General features: G+C 52.5%; 1 protein-coding gene across 1 annotated transcript in view; it reads left to right on the plus strand.

Annotated features, from left to right (window-relative positions):
* TSPAN15 (tetraspanin 15) overlaps positions 1-16,239 on the plus strand; it is a 52,502-nt gene extending 36,263 nt beyond the window's left edge. Inside the window, exons 4-8 of the mRNA XM_043926157.1 lie at positions 5,610-5,705; positions 8,187-8,303; positions 12,515-12,562; positions 15,078-15,194; positions 15,416-16,239. Of these exons, the coding sequence (XP_043782092.1) occupies positions 5,610-5,705; positions 8,187-8,303; positions 12,515-12,562; positions 15,078-15,194; positions 15,416-15,565 (528 nt within the window). The 3' untranslated portion in view covers positions 15,566-16,239. The remainder of the gene's footprint in view (positions 1-5,609; positions 5,706-8,186; positions 8,304-12,514; positions 12,563-15,077; positions 15,195-15,415) is intronic.
* The last annotated feature ends 4,755 nt before the right edge of the window (positions 16,240-20,994 follow it).

Genomic DNA, 20,994 nt, shown 5'->3' on the forward strand with positions numbered 1-20,994 from the left:
GATCCGGGCATTAAAAGCAGGAGAAGTGCAGCACCCTGAACCCAGCAGTGGGTGGAGAACCTGGATGACTTCCATAGGTGTCTGGGTCTCACTGCTCTTTATTTTTTTTTAATTAATTTATGTTTTGGCCATGCAGGGCTTCCTTGATGGCTCAGTTGGTAAAGAATCTGCCTGCAATACAGGAGACCCAGGTTCAATCCCTGGGTCGGGAAGATCCCCTGGAGAAAGGAATGGCTACCCACTCCAGTATTCTTGGCAGGATAATTCCGTGGATGGCAGAGCCTGGCAGGCTACAGGCCTTGGGGTCACAGTCGGACACAACTGAGTGACTAACACTTTCACTTTGGGCTTCTCTGTGGCTCAGACGGTAAAGAATCTGTCTGCAGTGCAGGAGACCTGGGTTCGATCCCTGGGTTGGGAAGATCCCTTAGAGGAGGAGATGGCAACCCACTCCAGTATTCTTGCCTGGATCTTACTTCCCTGACTAGGGATCAAACCTGCATCAGGAAAGCATGGAGTCTTAAGCACTGGACAGCCAGGGAAATCCCCGGGTCTCACTGTTCTTGACCTGACATCACCCCAGCTTGTTCTGAGCCTCCCTGAAGGAATATTGGGGGTGTTGGAAGTGGGCAGCTCCTGCCCATGTGTTCCCAGCGAGGCAGGGCTGAGCAGGGACACCCAGAAGACACTGGGCTGTGGCTGGTATGTCTGTATCCATCCCTGGCCTCCTTCCCTCTACCTCCTGGACAAGTAGGGGAATGACTTCTTTCCTGGCCTTGATTGGATGGTGCCGTGGTCACACCCAACATCAGCCAAGGAACAATGGGCAGCACCCAGCCTGTTTATCTTGGCACTGTCACCAGCTGGCTCTCCGCGTGACCGTGAGGTCAGGGCCGGGAGAAAGGAGACGGCATGGGCTGCTTGTCTGAGTACCTGAGCATATATATCCTTCCCACCTGGAGCAAGTAGAGAAAGTTCTAGTGATGTAGACGGACTCCCGCAGCTGGTGCATCCCACTGTGGACAGCCGTTTGGAAGTGAAAGCTGGGCTCCAAACACCTGGGAAACCAAAGCATAACCCTCCCCCACCATAAGGATTAACCCTGAGACTACCAGCCAGATGTGATAGGCTTCCCTAGTGGTCATCTGCTCGTGGTGGCTCATGGTGAAGCATCTGCTTGCCATGCAGAAGACCTGGGTTCGATCCCTGAGTCGAGATGATCTCATGGAAAAGGAAATGGCAACCCACTCCAATATTCTTGCCTGGAAAACCCCATGGACAGAGGAGTTCACGGGGTTTCAAAGAGTCGGACCCAACCTCGGGGCTAACACACAGTCCAGCCAGGTCTGAGGAAGGGACTGGCAGATATTTCTGAGAACCTTGCAGTGTTCACACCTCTTTCTTTCTCACTGTTTGGGTTCCTCTCCACCCTCGGTTGTCTGATGGGGCCCATCTCAGGGCTGGAGCAGAGGCCCCAGGGGAGGCAATGAGGATGTCTTTACCTTCTGGGGGACACTGAAGGGAGCCCAGGGATGCTGGCTCAGCCTAGGTGCTCAAGGAGGAAGGAAGTCCGAGGCTGATCACCCACCTTTGCATTGTGAAAGCTGAGCTGGCGATGGTTCTGGCTGAGCTGCCGGCTACTGGACCTCCCCAGAGTGGGCCCCAGAAGCTGACATGAATCGATGGAGGCCGGCTGGAAGCCTGCAGGAAACTAGGGCAGCTCCATCCCCAGAGGTCTGGTGGGAGGCTCCAGCTGCTGGCTCTTCCACTCCTCCTTTTCTATTCCTCAGCCTCCCATCCTGGGGAGCTTCCACCCATGCCCCCCACCCCCTCCAATGCCTTATTTATTTGTTTTTCAGGCTTATAAAAGGCTTTATTGATGCATAATTCACATACCATACAATTCCGTTTTCCCAGGTGGCACTAGTGGTAAAGAATGCACCTGCCAATGCGGGAGATGCAAGAGATGAGGTTTCGATCCCTGGGTTGGAAAGATCCCCTGGAGGAGGAAATGGCAACCCACTCCAGTATTCTTCCTGGGAGAATCCCATGGACAGAGGAGCCTGGTGAGCTACAGTCCATGGTGTTGCCAAGAGTCAGACACGACCGAGCGACCGAGCATGAACACCATACAGGTCACTCATTTGAAGTGTTCATTCATACATGTGCAGCCATGACCACTGTTGATTTGAGAACATTTTCGAGGCTTTGAGAAGAAATCTGCCATCCCCGAGCTATCTTCCTCATTCATCAACAAACTGTCCCAAGTGCCTCCACTGAGGGGAGTGATGCAGAGGCTTCGGGTATCTTTAAAACTAGATTGAAAGACAGACCTAGAAAGGGCAGTGCTCAGTGGCTCGAGTCTGGTAGCTTGAACAATGTGCTGTGAAAATCCCATGGTTTTGATGATTACTTACTCTTTGTTTGATTTGGCTGGGGCCACATGCCTCTGAGGCCACGCCAGCCATTCATGAAAGGTGGTTTTCAGGTCCTCGCTGGAGCTGCCCCACTGCGTGACCTGGTTTAGAGCCGGGTGGGGGTGGCCCTGGGTGCGTTGGCCCCTGAGGCAGCAGAGGAAGCCAGAACTCACTTTTCCCTACCGCGCGCCCACAGGACATGTCCTCTGAGTGGCTCCCCCAGTCCCTTAGGACACTGTGGAACATAGCAATGCACTTTACAGTTGATTATCGTTAATTAATGAACCATACAACCCCACCCCTGCAGGAACCACCCAGACATTCTACACGTCTCCCTGGTGTGGACGCATGCAACCACACACACACAGACGTGGTGCCAAGGGCAGCACACACGTGTAAGAGCCAGCACAAGCCAGAGAGCTCCCTGGTGGGAACGGGGGCAGCTGCTGCCCGTGAAGTCTGGGCCCATCTTTTCTTCCTGTCCGTCCAGAGACGCCTCCAGTAGGGCCTCCCTCCCCCGCAGGGTCCAGCTCAGCTAACCAGATGGAAGGTCTGATTTGCACAAAGAAGGCCTCTTTCAGAGTCCGCGCCTTTGGAAAATACCCAGAGACTGAGACGGTCTAGGGAGAGAGGTCAGGGCTGCTCGCTGTAGAGTGGGGGAGAGCTTTTCCCCGTGGGGCTGCCGGGTATCTGCTCTGCTGCTCGTCTTCCTCCCTGCCCTGGGCCTCCTGCCCTCACCCCACCCGGGCTCCTAACTGCGTGTGACCCCGTGGGAGGGCTGAGGGGTGAGCCAGCAGAGGGACTGTGAGGTGGCCAGTGGGCTGGGATAGGAGGGCCAGGATGGCCTGCAGTGCCTTGAGACTGAAGGGAAGCCACCTCGCCCGCCATGACTGTGGCCCTTGGCATATCCCTGACCTTGGACATCATCCCCTGCCAAGAGCCCCTTACAGCATGCCATGTCATCCTGTGAGCTCACTCCCTGGGGGACAGACTGATCCACCTGGTGTCCTGTTTCTTAGGCACCCCAACTATGCCCCAGCTGGCTGGCCTTTCCCTTCATCATCACCCCAGGGAACAGGCACCCAAGACTGGAGAGGCTGCAGGACCTGGGGACCTCTGGGAAGCGTGGACCTGAGAACAGGCGGGTCCCTGCTCTGCCCAGGTCGGGTGGCCAGCACACTGCTCTTCCACTGAGCCCCTGCCCCAGGATCCAGAGCCAGACCTGGGCAGGGCGGACGGCTGGTGATGGCAGAGCCTGTTACAGGGGAAGAGGGCTGACCTGGTGCCTCCCGAGGCTGGTGTGATCCTCCTCATCTCCCAGGTCTGCTCCTAAGCGCTGGTTATCATCAACAGAGGGTTTTCCTTCTGACCACGGAGACTGGTTTCCTTGAGCCAGTCTGCTTTGTCACCTTGGCTTTGAGCAGTGTGTGAATGTCAGGACGGAGGTGGCTATCACATCCTTGTTCCTCTCTTCCTGATCCTGGAGATAGTTTGGGGAGATGGCCCTGAACTCAGCCTTGGGTTCTTGGCTTCTTAAAGTGTATCAGGCTGCGATTTTGACTCTTGATTCCAGCATCTCTCTGCCAGTGATCATTGGGGTGACCTTAGACAAGTCACATTACCTCTTTGGGCTGCAGGGAGTTTGGGAGGGGTCCCAGATCAGGAGTGGCTCTTGGACAAGACTTAGGGTCTTGATTTCTTTTGGGATTAGCCATTTTCCACTGATGACATGATGGGTATGAAGTGATACTACCTCCTGGAAAAAGAGAAAAATCTATCATACAGTACCAGCACCTGCTATGTGCCTGGCATCGTGCTAAGCACTTTCGTTGCTCTAGTTTGTTTGAGTCTCAAATTCCTCCAAGGCAGAGGATCCCCACTCCCACCCTGTAGGGGAGGAAGAGTGTCAGTCACTCAGTCAGGTCCAACTGTTTGGAACCCTATGAACTGTAGCCTGCCAGGCTCCTCTGTCCATGGAATTCTCCAGGCAAGAATACTGGAGTGAGTTTCCATTCCCTTCTCCAGGGGATCTTCCTGATCCAGGGTTCAAACCCAGGTTTCCTGGATTGCAGGCATATCCTTTACCGTCTGAGCCACTGGAGGCCCAGAAGTTAAATGATGTTCCTGAGGCAGGTGTGGGTGCAAAGACTATTCTTGACCATGAGGCTTGACAGCCCCTTGCAGCTTAGTCTTTGATCTTTGGAGCTGGAAGGTGTCTTAAAGACAGAATCCTGCATGACTGATTCACAAGTGGGGAGCTGAGAGTGGAGGGGTAGGGTGGGGCCTGCAGTCCTAGGGTGGGGCCTGGAACTCAGGACCCTCTTGTCCCCACGAACCCTGAGGGCGCCTCCCCCGGGAATCGTCTGGCTCCAGAGCTGAGAATACACCCTTTGTGCCAGCACAATCTCTGATGATCTGCTCTGAAAGCCCTGATTGTCACTGTGAGTGTGGAGCCGGGCTGCCCACACTCCCGCCCCGTCCCTTCCCGCTGTGGGGCCTTTTGTGCTCCTGGATCTCGGCACAACAGCCGGGCTGTTGATCCCGAAGGCCCAGCGTGACTGGGAGAGGGTGGCCTGCCAGCACCCTTCCCAGTGGGGATTGTCCCAGTCCGAGAGGGAGATGGGCCCTGTCGTCTGGGCCAGAGCACTGCAGTGACAGAGAGACACCCGGAGGGAAGTCAGGACACCGGGTTTCCAGTCCTGGCTGGGCCCCAACCAGAGCTGACCCCTGCTCGGTGACCCGGGAAGAGTCAGTCTCCCGCTCTGGGCCTCATCTGTAAAAGACAAGCTTATATAGGATAGAAGAGTGGAGAGGGGGCTGGAGGGCAAAGGGGAGGTTCCAGTGCAGGCCTGTCTTTAGCAGTAGAAGGAGCACCTGGGCAGCCAAGCCCCAGCCCTGGCCTGGTTCCTTCGGAACGGTGTCCCCCAGGCAGGGCCTCACCCTCTTGGGGCCTGGGTTGTCTGATCTGTAAAGGAAGGGAGTGCGTCATTCCTGCCTCTGATGGGCACTGGGGACATGGAGAGGGTGCTTGTGCAGGGAGGTCGTGGGGGGAATGGAGGTGTTCTGCAGGTCGTGGCGGGGAGGCTACCTGGGCAGGTGGACTCTCTGGTTCAATCCTGACTTCTGGGAGATCTTGGGTTGGACCCTAGAGTTGTGTGCTCTTCCTCCTTTATAATTTCTCTGTCTACATAGACCATCGACTTTCTGAATGACAATATTCGAAGAGGAATTGAGAACTACTATGATGATCTGGACTTCAAAAACATCATGGATTTTGTTCAGAAGGAGGTGAGTCAGGTGCTTGGGCCTCCCACGTCCTTTGCTCTGCTCTTGCCGCCCGCCCCCCCAACTTGGGACCCTGCTCAAGAGGGTGGGGGTGAGGGGTCAGGTGGCTTATCCATCCCCACGTGGCTGGCCAAGCTGGGAGCTGAGGGTGGGCCATGGACAGCCACCAAGGGTGGGGATGCCAGGGCATGCCTGGCCCAGAATATACTTGCCCTGCCTATTCCTTTCCAGTTACACAAACCCTCCCCTTCTGGAAAAAAAAAAAGAACAAGGTCAGAGGGAGCTACAAACCACGTGGCAGAGTCTCAGGGTGCCCCTCTTCAGTGGGCAAAGAATCTTGTTTGAGGTGGGAGCGACCTCCAAGCCACCCAGTTCAAAGTTCCCTCTGCTGAGCCCCTTCAGGGACAGGGAGCTCACCCCCTTGCCAAATCAAGGACAGCCCTGATGGGGAGAGAGCTCTTCCCGGGTTCCATTTCCCCCTGCACTGGGGAACAGAGCAAGTCTTCTCCTTTTCTCCGATGGCACTTCTTTGAATGTGATGATTGTCATCCCTCCTTCCCACGGTCCACCCAAGTCTGCGGGTGTAACAGAAATAGCAGTGCCTGCTGCTGCCCTCGGGGGCTTCTACACACCCATCTCACTTAGTCCTGAGCCTCAGGTTCCACTCCTGCCCCAGCGGGATACTGATGGTCCCTTCTGCTTAGTGTCGCTGTGAGATTTGCCTGGATTTATTTCAGAGGTGGTTAGAGCAGGGCCAGGCATGTGGTGAGACTCAGTCAGCGTCAGCTGGGGTGATCATTGTCTGTCTGTCCTAGGTGAGGATGAGTGGAGTTTTAGAGCTGAGGGCCTCCTCAGCCCTGGCAGCGCCTCTTGGGACATGACCTTGGGGGCGTCAGCTGACCTGATCCCCGTGATAGCCCTCATTGGGGGACCAACATCTCCCTGCACCCGGGGCCATCCGTAGTGGCCACTCCCTTGGCTCAGGCCTTCTCTGTAGTCATAACAGGTGCAGCCTCTGGGAGGCCGTTCTCTGCCAGGGATGCGCCTGCCAGCTCTGGCCATCGGGTGGGGCGAGATGTTTTTATTGGAACCAACCTTCGGCTGGCTTGTGAATTTCATTTCTCCCAGGGTGGAATGACGGGATGACTCATGCACACTGGGCACCTGCTTGGGGCCAGGTCCTGTGCGGAGTGCTTCCCGCTTGGCTTATCTTTGTCCTTCTCAGCTCAGCTGTGCAAGGCTGGCATTGCTCTTCCTGCTTTATAGTTGAGCCTCTGACGCCCAGAGAGGCTGATTGACTTGCCCAGAGTCACACAGCATGGAGTGGTGGTATGAGGATTTGAACGCTGGCCTGTTGGATGGCAAAGTAAATGCTCTTTGCATTGCACCCCACAGAGGCACTTCCTGGTCCCCTAGACTGATAGCCTGAAAGGCTCTATTGAGACTCTGGAAGGGCATCTACTTTGTTTCTACTAGAACCTCTGACCATATCACTCCCTTGGTTAAACCCTTCAGTAACTTCCTGTCACTAAGGATACTATCCCTGTTCCCTGCTTATTCTGGCTGACAAAGCTTTCATGGTCTGACCTCAACCCATCTGCTCTTGCTCACTCTGCTCCAGGTACGCCTGCTGCTGAAATATCGATACAATGAACTCATCTCCGTGTGGGGTCTTGGCGTGTCTTGACTGTTTTTTCCCTGTTGTTCATATTTCCGATTAAATGAGATCTCCTCAGGCCTTTCCCGACCTCCTGCCTCCTTTCCCCGCTTGCCGTATCCCTGGTACCCAGCTCTACCTCATGCCCTTTTCACGTGATGCTTCCTCTCCATCTCCCTCAGGGCTGGGGCGCTCTCCCTCCCCTTTGGTTTTCGGGCACACAGACCAATGCCCAGCACACAGCAGAGCCCAGGGGAGTAACTGCTTCCCCCGGGCACTGGCATCTGTACGGGGGGCCATGCAGGGCGGAGCTCGGCCAAGGGGAAGATGACTCCAGCTGTGCCATCATTTCAGTCCTGAGCCCCAGCCAGGGTGTGTGTGTGTGTGTGCCCCTTTGCTAAGGGTGGGACAGGCAGAGCGGGTGGTGAGGAGGTCAGCGTGGTTCAGGGGCCCCTGGATTGAGGGGCTCCCCTAGAATCCTAGTCTCTGGGGCTTTAAAGGCCAGGTCCTGGGATGGGAGCACCTGCACTGGGGATGTGAAGATGGAGTCCGGTTGGCAAGGACCACCCACTATCCCACCAAAAGGCTACCCAGCCTTGGCTTGCATGCCTCCCCAGTGACGGGGTGCTCACTGCCTCCTGGGCCACTCTTCTGCTTTTGTTGAGCTCTGACCTGTACCGATGCATCACAGGCTCCCCATCATGCTCCCTACCTGGGTGATCCGCATCATAAATCACGTCATCCCCTGGCTGGGCCCCTCTCTGCTGTCTGCCCCGGGGGCATTGGTGGTGACAGCAGCTCTCTTCCCCACTTGCTTCCTCCCTCAGTTTAAGTGTTGTGGCGGGGAAGACTACCGAGATTGGAGCAAAAACCAGTACCACGACTGCAGTGCCCCTGGACCCCTGGCCTGTGGGGTGCCCTACACCTGCTGCTTCAGAAACACGGTACCCACTGCTCCTGGGGCCTCCTGGCTGGTCAAACGCTTCTGTCACCTTTCAGGACAGGGGTGGTGGGGCTGGGTAGAGGGGTAGGCAGGAGGTGGTGGTCCTTGCCGAGGCTTCCTGAGCCTCAAGGGCTACTGAATGGGGTGAATCTGGGGTAGGGGATGGGGAAGACTTGTCTTATTAGTAACGGTTGTTGATATCTATTGAGCACTTACCACGTGGTGGCCTGTTGTAGGTTCTTTAGTTGTTTTAACTCATTAAGTCCTTTCAACAACCCTGTGAGGTAGGTATGGTTGTTTTACCCACTATACAGATGAGAAAACTGAGGCACCAAAAGGTGAGGTTCTTGACTCAAGGTTGATAGAGCTAGGATGAAATTCAGGCAGTTGTTGTCAGAGCCGAGCCCTGGACTACTGTGCACGCCAGGCGAAGAGTGGGAGAGAGTCCAGGCCGGGGGGCTGAGCAGGGTGGCCGGCTTGGCAGCCATAGCTGGGGGCCAGGGCAGGTCCTGCACTTTGAACGTTGCTGGTGGACTTTGGGCTTGATGTCCTGGTGACCATCAGCAATGAGGCGCTTGGAAGCGGCTTGGTGATGTAAATGCCAGCCTCTGCCTCTCCCCGGAGGGGTCCTCTGAGCTCTGTTACCCGCTTGGCCACTTGGGAGGCTGCCCCGAGCCGTCACTGCTAATAAATGAGAGGCTTGGTCAGTCCTGTGTTTGACTAATGTGTCCAAAAGCTGCCTGGTTTCTGGCTTGGAATGAGGCGGGGAGTTTTGCAATTACTCATGCCTTGAAGAGTCATGGAAAATTTCTCTTCTGACGTCTCCACCACTCTGTGCCCACTGTTGGATTCTGTAAACTGAGCAGCTGCTGGTGGGGGTGGGGGCCTCACCCATGACTCAGGGAGCCAGGGCCAAGTGCATGAGCCCTAAAAAGGCTGGGCCAGGAGGGCAGGTTTGTTTGGAAGTTGGAGCTGCCATTTTAGGGTAGCTCTTTGTGCAGGGGGAGTGCTGAGGAGGAGCCCAGGGTTTTCAGAGAGGCCTGAGGAGGGGGACGGGGTGACCCTGAACTTCGTCATCCAAGGCAGTGGCACCTGAAATGTCCAAGTTGCGATGTGAAAGCCCAACGTGCATTCGTTCATTCATTCATTCATTCAACAGGTATTTACTGAGGACCAGCCAGATGCAGTTCTATGTTCTAAGGATACAGGAAACACACAGAGAACTCTCTGCCCACATGGAGCTGACATTCTTTCTAGTGGAGAAAACTAATAAGCAAAATAAATAAGTAAAAGAGATAATATTCTAAGAGATGATAAATTCTAAGGAGAAAAATAAAGCAGGGGCATGGAGGGTTGGTTGCATTTTAGATACTGAGAAGGTTGGTTCTCAGTAAAACCCTGAAAGAAGTGAGGGAGTAAGCCATGCTCTCTGGGGATGGGAATTCCTGGCAGAGAGAAGAGCAAGTGCAAAGGCCCTGAGGTGGGACCTGCCCTTGTGAATTTAAGCAACAGCACAGAGACCAGCTCCAGTGTGGCTGGAGCAGAGTGAGCTTGGGGGAGGATAGTTGTAGATGAAGTCAGAGGTCATGGGTACCCTTTGGTTCCCTTGAGTGACAAGAAGTCAAGTGACAGGGCTTTAGTGGACGAGTAGCAGATCTTCCTTAGGCTTCACCAGCACCACCCTGTCTGCTGTGGTGGCAGAGGTGACATGGGCAGTCTGGTTAGGGGCTAGTGCAGTGATCCCAGTGTCTCAGCCAAGGCTGTCTGGAAAGTGGGCTCTGAGATGCTGGTTAGTGAGCAGGAAGCTCAGTAGGAGGTGTGCTCAGAATTGACACCTGTAAGGGAGGGGATAGAAGCTGGGCTGGGCAGAGGGAGAGGTTGAGCAATGATGCAGTCTCAGTGGGGTCCTCAGCCGAATTCACGGGCATGTCCTGGGATGATCCTGCAGAGTTGTCCCATATTGGGGTGAGATGGGCAGACCTTCATACCTCCACATTCAGCAGGCATTACATGAGTTTAGTGTTTCACCCAGGAAGGGACTTGCTGAGTTGTTTAGCAGAAAAACAGAATCAATAGGATGTGTGTGTGTGTGTGTGTAAAGAGATTTATTATAAGAAATTGATTCACAGAATTATGGAGACAGGCAAGTCCCAAGATCTGCAGAGTTAGTCAACAAGCAAGAGCCCCAGGAAAGCCAATGGTTTACTTCCAGCCTGAGTCCACAGGCCTAAGAACCAGGAGAGCTGATGATGTAGTTCCTGTTTGAGGCTGGCAGCCTCAGGGCCCAGGAAGAGCTCATGTTTCAGTTCATGTTTGAAATCAGACAGGAAGAATTTTTCCTTACTTGGGGGAAGGGTAGCCTTTTTGTTCTATTAAGGCCTTCAACTGATTGGATGAGGCCCACCCACATTAGGGAGGGCGATCTGCTTTACTCGGCCTACTGATTTTAATGTTAATTTCATTTTTAAAAATGCCCAGAATAATGTTTGCCTACATATCTACGTCAGTTTCCCTCCACCTCTGGGGCATAGAGAAGAGTTTTTTGGCTCCAGGTGTAAGGGAGGCCTCTGCCATAGCATGTCTGTTCCCCAAGGGCAGGAGCTGTGGTTCTGCCTCCAGGTCTGGAAGCAGCACAATGAAGGGTAAAGTTATTCTTGTCACCTTTTATGTATTATACAGTTTACTTATTTATTATGTTCATTGCCTATCTCCCTTCCTAGAATAAAAGTTCCATGAAGGCAAGGATCTTATTTTGTTCTTTTGTATTCCCAACACCTAGAACAGAGAATGGTACATAACTGATGCTCAATATCTGTTCAGTAATGATTGAATGAGTGAACAAATAAGGCAGGAAGCACCTGATCCCATCGTGCCCTCATACATCTACTACCCAGGCTGGACCTTCTCCCCTGGGGTCATGTTCATGGCCTGGAGGGGCCACTGATGCTGACTGACGTGAGGTGGATCCTGGGTGTTTTGGAGTCTGAGGGTTCCTGGGGGACAGCCTAGACTGAAGGAGGTTATTTTGCCCACACATCAAACCTTAACATTTAGACTGATCTAGATGATGTCTGAGGTTCAACCCATGCTTTTAGAAAGAGTAACAGCCCTCCTTGCCTTCCAGGGTCTGGGTTCAAGGTCAGTCCAGCCAGCGTGCCCTGCCCTTGGACAATCATTTTATGTATATATCTCACTTTATATTCAAAACATCCCCATGGGGTACATTCAGAGATTATGACTGCTTTATTGAAGAGTCCAGGGAACCCATTCATTCATTCATTCAACAAATCCTTATTGAGTGCCTCCATGTGCCTGCCCCTCAGCGCCACACCTCAGGTTGGTCACAGAGCTCCGAGGTGGCAGAGCAGGGCCTGGACCGGGTGACGTGATGCCAGAGCCCACACCGGCCACCCAGCGCTCCTCCATCCCTGCTGGCTCCTGTGGCACTCTGATCCCACAGTAGCTGTCATTTAGATGTGGACGGGTGGGACACTGAGCTCTCTCTCACCTTCTGGAAAGCAGAGGAGACTCCACAAGGGCTCAGGCTGTGATGAGAAGGGCCCCTGCCAGCCCTGTGACCTAGGTTAGCTGGGAAGAGATTTGATGAGCCCAGGGCCAACCACAACTTCCACTGTGCCCAGATTAGTCAGCAGCTGGAAGCTCCTGAAGGCAGCTCTCTTCCCGGGCAGGAGGTTGAGCAGCCCTACTGGCGGGTGGCAGTCTGCAGGGGCCAGGAAGTGTGGTCAGAGGCCTGGCCTTGCCCTCAGGTAAACCCCAGCTAGCCAGGGGCCTGGCTGTGGTCTGGGATTTTCTTTCACAAGAGCCAACAGACTGGGAGCAGCCCAGTCCTGACCTCAGCACATGACCATCTCAGCAAAGTGAGGCTCTGGCAATGCAACAGAAGAGTCTGGGGCTGTGCCCTTTCCTCTGGGCTCCTAGGCTGCCACTGGTGGAGCAGTGGGTCTCCCACCCAAGAGCCACAGAACTGGTCTTCCCACCTTTTTTCTCTGGGCATTTCTTGGATCCAGAAGAAGATGCAGACTTGAACCAGGCAGCTGGGATGGGAATCTCAGCTCCATTCATACTGGATGGTGCAACTCTCTATGCCTCAGTTTTTTCATCTGTAAAATGGGGGCGTGGGGGGGTTGCTAAATAAGTGTCTTCTGCAGTAATCACCATTTAAGTGTTAGCTAATACACATTTCTGTTTCAGACAGAAGTTGTCAACACCATGTGTGGCTACAAAACTATCGACAAGGAGGTAATATCTTTGAAATCTCTTTTCCCCAGAAAGGCTGCTCTTCCTGTTCCATCCCCAGGGTGATCAGAGGGGCTTCCAGGGATGAGGCTCCTGGCTGTTGAGATCTCCCAACATTCCTGGCTGTGAACAGGAGCCAGGGACTGCCCACGTTTTTTGCCCCTATCTAGACACAGAAGGCAGCCCACTCCGGTACTCTTGCCTGGGAAATCCCATGGTCGGAGGAGCCTGGTGGGCTGCAGTCCATGGGGTCGCTAAGAGTCGGGCATGACTGAGCGACTTCACTTTCACTTTTCACTTTCATGCATTGGAGAAGGAAATGGCAACCCAATCCAGTATTCTTGCCTGGAGAATCCCAGGGATGGGGGAGCCTGGTGGGCTGCCGTCTATGGGGTCGCACAGAGTTGGACACGACTGAAGCGACTTAGCAGCAGCAGCAGCAGACATAGAAGGAGTTGGGGAGCCAGGAATCCCCCAGGTTGGGAGAAGCGGGCTGCCAGAGTTGATTGAGCAGCTAATGTGTGAGGCCACCATGCCCTTGTCAGTGCCCCCGTGTGTCCCCATGCCCAGCTGCGTTCACCAGCCTGCCTCTGCCCTTGGAGCTGCCAGTTTGCAGATACACACTGGCTCCCTCAGCCTGGGACACAGAAGTCCCTGGCGGAAGACAGTCTTTGGCTGGTGCCTCCTGGGTCAGCTTCCTGGGCATTTCTCCTGGACTTGGAGAGAAGATGGGGTTGTGCTGAGAAGGGAGCTAAAAATAATGAGGACTTGAGATGGCCTCTGACCATTGGTTCTCAAAGTGAGGTTCCCAGACCAGCAGCAACAGCAGCCCCAAGGAGCTTGTTAAAAACCTGCACTCTTGGGGTGGGGCCAGTGGGTGACTCTGACAAATATCTGAGATGCTGAACCACAGACCAGCAGTGGTTCTCCAAACATGGGACCCAAGGGCTAGTTTTTATAATAAACACTTGGTAATGCCCTATTTGGGCTTCCCAGGTGGCACTAGTGATAAATAACTCACCTGCCAATTCAGGAGATGTAAGAGATGCGAGTTCGATCCCTGAGTCAGGAAGATCCTCTGGAGGAGGGCATGGCAACCCACTCCAGTATTCCTGCCTGGAGAATCCCATGGACAGAGGAGCCTGGCGAGCTACAGTCCATGGGATCACAGAGTCAGGCACCACTGAGGTGACTTAGCATACACAATGCCCTATTGTTATTTGTTGTTCCAAAATGACACTCACAGGTAATATAACCTACCTACTACCTATACACCTAATTCCAAAACAAGTGGCATAATGATTTGAGATAAGTGAAAGTGAAAGTCGCTCAGTCTTTTCCGACTCTTTGTGACCCCATGCACTATACAGTCCATGAAATTCTCTGGGCCAGAATACGGAAGTGGGTAGCCTTTCCCTTCTCCAGGGGATCTTCCCAACCCAGGGATCGAACCCAGGTCTCCCGCATTGCAGGCAGATTCTTTACTGGCTGAGCCACAAGGGAAGCCCACAAATACTGGAGTGGGCAGCCTATCCCTTCTCTAGTGTATCTTCCCAACCTAGGAATGGAACTGGGGTCTCCTGCACTGCAGGTGGATTCTTTACCAACTGAGCTATGAGGGAAGCCCCTGATTTGAGATAAAGGGAGAAATAAGATAAAATGATTTATAACCATATACTGTATTTCAACATGTACACGCTTAGGTCCTAGATAGAAACAGCAGAAGACAACAAAGTTGATCAGGTGTTTGCACTGCCAGGGGCTTCTGTTACCTAGGAGGGGTGTTGTGTGGGCAACTTGCATAGCATGGGCATATTTTTTTTGCCATGGACATGGTTCTAAAATGGTGAACAATTCTTGATAAAGTTCTGAACAAAATCGAATATAATTATTCCTTAGTTTACCTATTTCTGTAGAATTCAATGTATAGTAAAGCCAAGCAGAGAACACTGGTTTTTATGTCCCTGGAGTTAGGCTTTGGGCTCAGATAATTATGGATGAGCTATCACCCATCCAGATGCCTGGGGGACATCTAAGAGGCAGGTAGTCTGGGTGGCTGTCCCTCGAGAAGGAGTGCCCTGAGCTCTGGAGTCCTTCAGCCCCCGCCCCATCTCTGTGAGAAGCGTAAGGGCCACCACAATGTCAGCAGGCTCTCTAGGGAACAGTACTGCCTATTGAAAGGCTTCCCTGGTAGCTCAGCTGGTAAAGAATTAGCCCACAATGCGGGAGACCTGGGTTCGATCCCTGGGTTGGGAAGATCCCTTGGAAAAGGGGACAGCTACTCACTCCAGTATTGTGGCCTGGAGAACCCCATGGACAGGGTGGGTCGCAAAGAGTCGGACACGACTGAGCGACTTTCACTTTCTGTTGAGACCCTGTGGTTTAGAGTCAACTTCTCAGGTTGCATATGAGAAACTGAGGCCCGGAGAGGCTGAGGGATTTGCCTGGGCCTGTGATGAGCGGCAAGAGTTGGGACTGGGGCTGCCAGGCCGCTGCTCAGCCAGGCTCCTCCCCGCAGCGCCTGAGCGTGCATAACATCATCTACGTGCGGGGCTGCACCAACGCTGTGCTCATCTGGTTCACGGACAACTACACCATCATGGCGGGCCTCCTGCTGGGCATCCTGCTCCCCCAGGTGGGCTGGTCCCCCCTCCACCGGGGAGGGGAGCAGGGGTGGGCTGGGCAGGCTGCGGGCCGGGATGGTGCGTGGCTTGGCGATTACAGAGTGCAGAGCAGGGACAAAGCTAGGGTGAAGAGGGCTTGGGTACGCTGGGCTCAGATGGTGAGGGCCGGGGGGCTGGAAAGAGGGCGAATGGCCAGACAGTGAGTGACACCCACCCCGCGCCTTCTCCTCAGTTCCTGGGAGTACTGCTGACATTCCTGTACATCACCCGGGTGGAGGACATCATCACGGAGCACTCTGTCACCGATGGGCTCCTGGGGCCCGGCGTCAAGCCCGGTGTGGAGGCGGCAGGCACAGGGTGCTGCATGTGTTACCCCATTTAGGGCCGCGGCCTGGGCATCAGCTCCAGAAGGACTGCGACAGGATGGCTCTGCTGAGGCCGCGTCGGGGGGCGGGCGGGGGGCCGGACAGGCCTGTGGCTCCTTCTCCATTCTCAGCACTGACCAAAGCCCCGGCTGTGTCTGCTCAGGGCTCCCAGACTGCTGCGTGTCGCGAGGCAGAGCCACTCCCCAGCTGCGGGACTCTGCCTGCCCACCCTGCTGGACGTGGGGAACCGGGCGCCCCTTCTCCAGGCTCTGGCCTCTGGGAAGGGGGAGCTCAGTGCTGGGCTTCAGGCCCACTTCATTTCTGGTAGTGCCTTGGCCTTGGGGTTTGGGCCCTTGAAGGCAGTTTTGTACTGACTTGTAACCGGGGAGCGAGGAGAAACACGTGCCCGTGGTGAAGGAGGGGAGGGGTGCAGTCCCCGGGCCCCTGTCCTTCAGCCTCACCCCTGAGGCCTAGGTGGGCCTGTTTCTCAGCCTCCCAGGTGCCTTGAGCCCTCCCCAGGGCTGCTGCTTTGCTGACCTGTTTTTTTACATGATTTTTGTAACATTCATTTTGTACACAGTTAATAGGACTTTCCGACTAATCAAAGCTGGATGTTCCCCACCCCCTTACAGTCTCCCCTCTCCAAGCCAGTTCATTAATCAGACAATAAAGATGTGATTTTTTTTTTTTCTTCTGGTTTTTCATTTGTGCTGTTTGGGTCAAGGGTGGGTGAAGAAAACCTCAGGTTGGGCTTGGAAGTCCCTCATTGGTGCAAAGATTGAAGGGGGGCCATCCTGGGGCCAAGATTTGGGACAGTAGGAGACACTGAGGCTGGGAGGAGGGAGGATCACCCAGGCCCCCTGCTCCCTGCTTGGAAACACTTCCCCCATCCTTTGGTGTTGCTGCTTCAGAAAATGGCTTTTCCCAGCTGTGCTTGTGGGCAGGGCATGGAGCCTCTCCTGCCTGTCATTCCTGCTAAGAATTCACTGTGGGACCTCAGGGAAAGAGGCAGTGATGACAACCAGTTTTACAGACTGGGAAACTGAGGCCAGGCCACCGTGGCATGAGTCTCCACTTCCAGGAAGTGGAACAGATTGGAACTAGGAAAGTCAGGAGTCCAGGAGGGAGCAGTGCCCACAAATCCGCCTGTGGCCACTGGGCTATGGAACTAAAATGATTCTCCTGCTGTAAACAGCCCATTGTTCCCAGGGCCTGGGGTGGGGCTGGACATTGCACATCATTAGCAAAGGGTGGTGGGTGCTGGTCGCCCCCTGCTGGAGACGGCAGGACCTTCATGGATCCGTCCGCCCAAGCCTTCCTGCCCCAAGACCTGGGTTCTAGATTTCCTCTGAGGTTCTTAGTAGCCAGAGCAATAGAAATAAACAGCATGAGCCCCAAACCTGAAGAAATCAGTTTAAGAGTGTTAAGGGAACTGCCCATCACACCCAGCACTTACATAGTGGCCATATGTACAAGCCTGCATTGTCTGACGTGGGAAAGGGCAGAAGAGGGCTGTTTTTTTAAAAGGATAGAATAATAACAAGCACATCAGTGAGCACACTCTGTCTCAGAAACTTGTCTAAACACAGATACCAACTCCTTTCACCCTTACAGCTATATGTGGTAATTCTTGTTATCTCCATTTTATTGATGGAGAAACTGAGGCATGTTGTGGTTAAGTAACTTGCCCAAGGCACACGCTGGTAAGTGTCAAAGCTGTGACGTAAGCCTGGGTGGAATCTCCCTTGCACTCAGCTGCCCTGTTCCACTGCCTGCATTGCCTCGTGTGGACACGTGGTACCAGGCATGAGAAACCAGTGACAGTTGCTACTACAGCTGTCTCCAGGGGGTGGTGATCGCAGACACTGCTGCAGTCTCTGCCTGGTCCCCATTTTGACCAGTGCACACAAGACCAGGCCAAACTCTGTGGTTGGAGGCCTCGTGGCTGTTCTCCGAGGATTCTCTTTGTGCTCAGAGGGGGTGGCAGCTGCCTCGGGGACAGCAAGATGGCAGAGGCACTGGGGAGGTTGGGACAGCACAGAGTCTGCTTATCCAAAGTCACGTTACCCTGGTACTTGTAAACTTCTGGTTACCTCATCCTCCCTCTTTTCACCACTGCTCACCAACACCCCCAGCTCCCACTGTTGCTTCTGTGGATCAGGGATCACAGATTGGTGCCCACAGGTGGCTGAGCTGCTGTGGACACTTAGCTCTTCTTTTTCTTCCAAACCTCAGCCACTCACGTCTCCAGAAAGCAGACAGAAGCCGCAGAGAGGACTTTTTCAGTCCTGTGGTTGGGGTGCCCCTGATTTGCATCCTTCATGCTTCCAAAGCAGTAACATCATCCTGACCTCTCATCACACAAGAATTGAAAAATGACCTTCAGAATGAGTCCTTTTCCTTCACCATGGCACACAGACAAAATGACGATCTTAATGCAGCCTGCAATATCCGTGAAGCTGGGGGAGATTTGTAGGCTTTGATTTTTGACTTTGTTGTTGTAATATATTTATAAGAAAAAACAATAAAATGCATTAAGGAAGATTTGGTTTGTATAAAAATTGCAAATACAATATTCTCCAAACTTATTTTTAACAGTGTATTGAGGTATATTCAACCTAAAATAAACCACACATGTTTCAAGTGACAAATATATCACTAATGAAACCATCACCACAATCAAGATAATGAACAAACCTGTCATGCTGAAAAATCTCCTCTTGCCCTTGGTGATACTTTCCTTATAGCCCTCCTTACCACCTCCTGTCCCATCTCCAGGCGACTTTGCATCAACTTTCTGTCTTTATAAACTATTTTATATTTTCAAAAACTTTATATAATGGATTCATACAGCACAGACTCTTCTTTTTGTCTGCTTTTATTTTTGCTCAGCATAATTATTTTGAGTTTTATCCATTTTGTGGCATAAATCGGTAGTCCATTCCTTTATATTGCTGAGTAGTATTTCTTTGTGTGGATATGCCATAGCTTATCCATTCATCTACTGATGGACATTGGTATTGTTTCCAGTTTTTGTCTGTTGTTAATACAAATAAAAGCTGCTATAACCATTCATGTACCTGTCTTCATATACATATATATTTTCATTTCCCTTGGGTAAATATCTCAAAGGGGAATAGCTAGATCATATGGTAAGTGTATGTGTAGGTTTATAGGAAACTGCCAAAATATTGTCCAAAGTGATTGCTTGATTTTATATCCCCACCACAGTGTAGAGTCACAGTTCCTCTACCTCCTTGCCAGTATTTGGTATGGCCAGTCTTTTAAATTTTGGTCATTCTCATGGATGTGAGATGGTAAATCATCGTGGGCTTATTTTGCATTTCCTTTTCTGTCTGTATGTGTATAAACTGAAGCACAGTTGGTTTACAATATTGTGTTAGTTTCAGGCATACAGCACAGTTACACATATATATCTGATAATATAGTACAATATAAATATATTGTTTTTCAGATCCTTTCCCTTTACAGTTTATTACAAAAATTATTGGGTAGAGTTTCCTGTGCTATACAATAGGTCCTTGTTGATTAAATGTTTTATATATAATAGTGTGTGTATGTTAATCCCAACCTCCTAATTTATCCTTCCTTCCCCCACCCCCCATCTTTGAGAAAATGACTCCTTCTTTGGGTGACTTCCCTCTACGCAGTGTCAGTTAAGTAACAACTGCCTCTTTTTCATGTTTGTTATTCACCAGTCTGTGCTCATCTCTTCACCTGTAATAAAGGTGTATAATAACCACGCTATGGAAAGGGGGATTGGGGTCAGAAGGGTTGAGGAACATGTCTAGGGTTCCCCATCTAGTGAGTGGCACTGCCAGGATTTGAAAACACGTGTGAGCCTGGCATCGGAAACCCTACCTACCATTCTGGCCTCATCCCTGACCCTTGCTGCCATCAGCAGGTCCCTGGACTCACCGGAAAGATCCAGCTCTCAACCCTTCCATATTCCCTCTCCCCATTTTCTTAGTGTCTCACTTCAATTCTGTGTGGTCAGTTCAGTTCAATCACTCAGTCGTGTCTGACTCTTTGCGACCCCATGACTGCAGCACGCCAGGCTTCCCTGTCCATCACCAACTCCCAAAGCTTACTCAAACTAAAGTCCGTAGAGTCAGTGATGCCATCCAAGCATCTCATCCTCTGTCATACCCCTCTCCTCTTGCCTTCAATCTTTCCCAGCATCAGGGGCTTTTCCAATGAGTCAGTTCTTCACATCAGGCGACCAAAGTGTTGGAGTTTCAGCTTCAGCATCAGTCCTTCCAATGAATATTCAGGACTAATTTCATTTAGGATGGACTGGTTGGGTCTCCTTGCAGTCCAAGGTACTCTCAAGAGTCTTCTCCAACACCACAATTCAAAGCATCAGTTTTTTGGCGCTCAGCTTTCTTTATAGTCCCAACTCTCACATCCATACATGACTACTGGAAAAATCATAGCTTTGACTAGATGGACCTTTGTTGCCAAAGTAGTGTCTCTGCTTTTTAACATGCCGTCTATGTTGGTCATAGCTTTTCTTCCACGGAGCAAAGTGTCTTTTTAATTTCATGGCTGCTGTTACCATCTGCAGTGATTTTGGAGCCCAAGAAAATAAAGTCTGTCACTGTTTCCATTGTTTCCCCATCTATTTGCCATGAAGTGATGGGACCAGATGCCATGTGTCTGGAAAGACTTATTTTTATGGTTACCTATTCTGCAGACGGAGAAAACTGAGGCCAGGCTAGTAAATTGTATACAAAGTGCCTTCACCAGCACCCCCAGAACCTGGCTCCTTCCATGCCCCCTGCCCTGCCTACCACCCGCTGGAGCCTGGGACCTGCGCAGTAATAAGGGGTTGATGGCTCTGGTGCCCAGGTCCTGGTTTCCCACAGTCTGAGCCCTCGGAGAGAGACTAATTTGCAATCCTGAGCGCCCAGGAAGGCAGAAAGCACGTCTCCTGGCAGGCCGCATATTGCCACTAGGTGGCGCTGCAGGCCCGCCCCTGGGAGCCCAGCACGCAAACCCCTGCTCTGGCTCCACACCCCGGACAGCCGCGCCGGCGCTGTGGCGTTGCTGGAGTGTGCCTTTCAGTCCCTACCTCCAGAAGCGGCCTAAAGGTGAGCGAGTCTAAAATACTGGTATCTGCGTATAGTTGTTGTTGTTCAGTTGCTCAGTCGTGTCCGACTCTGCGACCCCATGGACTGCATCACTGCAGGCTTCCCAGTCCCTCACTGTCTCCTGGAGCTTGCTCAAACTCATGTCCATGGAGTCGGTGATGCCATGCAACCATCTCATCCTCTGTCGCCCCCTTCTCCTCCAGCCCTCAATCTTTCCCAGCATCAGGGTCTTTTCCAGAGTTGGCTCTGTGCATCAGGTGGCCAAAGTATTGCAGCTTCAGCATCAGCATCAGTCTTCCAATGAATATTCAGAGTTGATTTGCTTTACGACT

This window comes from Cervus elaphus, chromosome 15 (assembly GCF_910594005.1).
Source record: "Cervus elaphus chromosome 15, mCerEla1.1, whole genome shotgun sequence".
In the NCBI taxonomy this organism is placed as follows: Eukaryota; Metazoa; Chordata; class Mammalia; order Artiodactyla; family Cervidae; genus Cervus; species Cervus elaphus.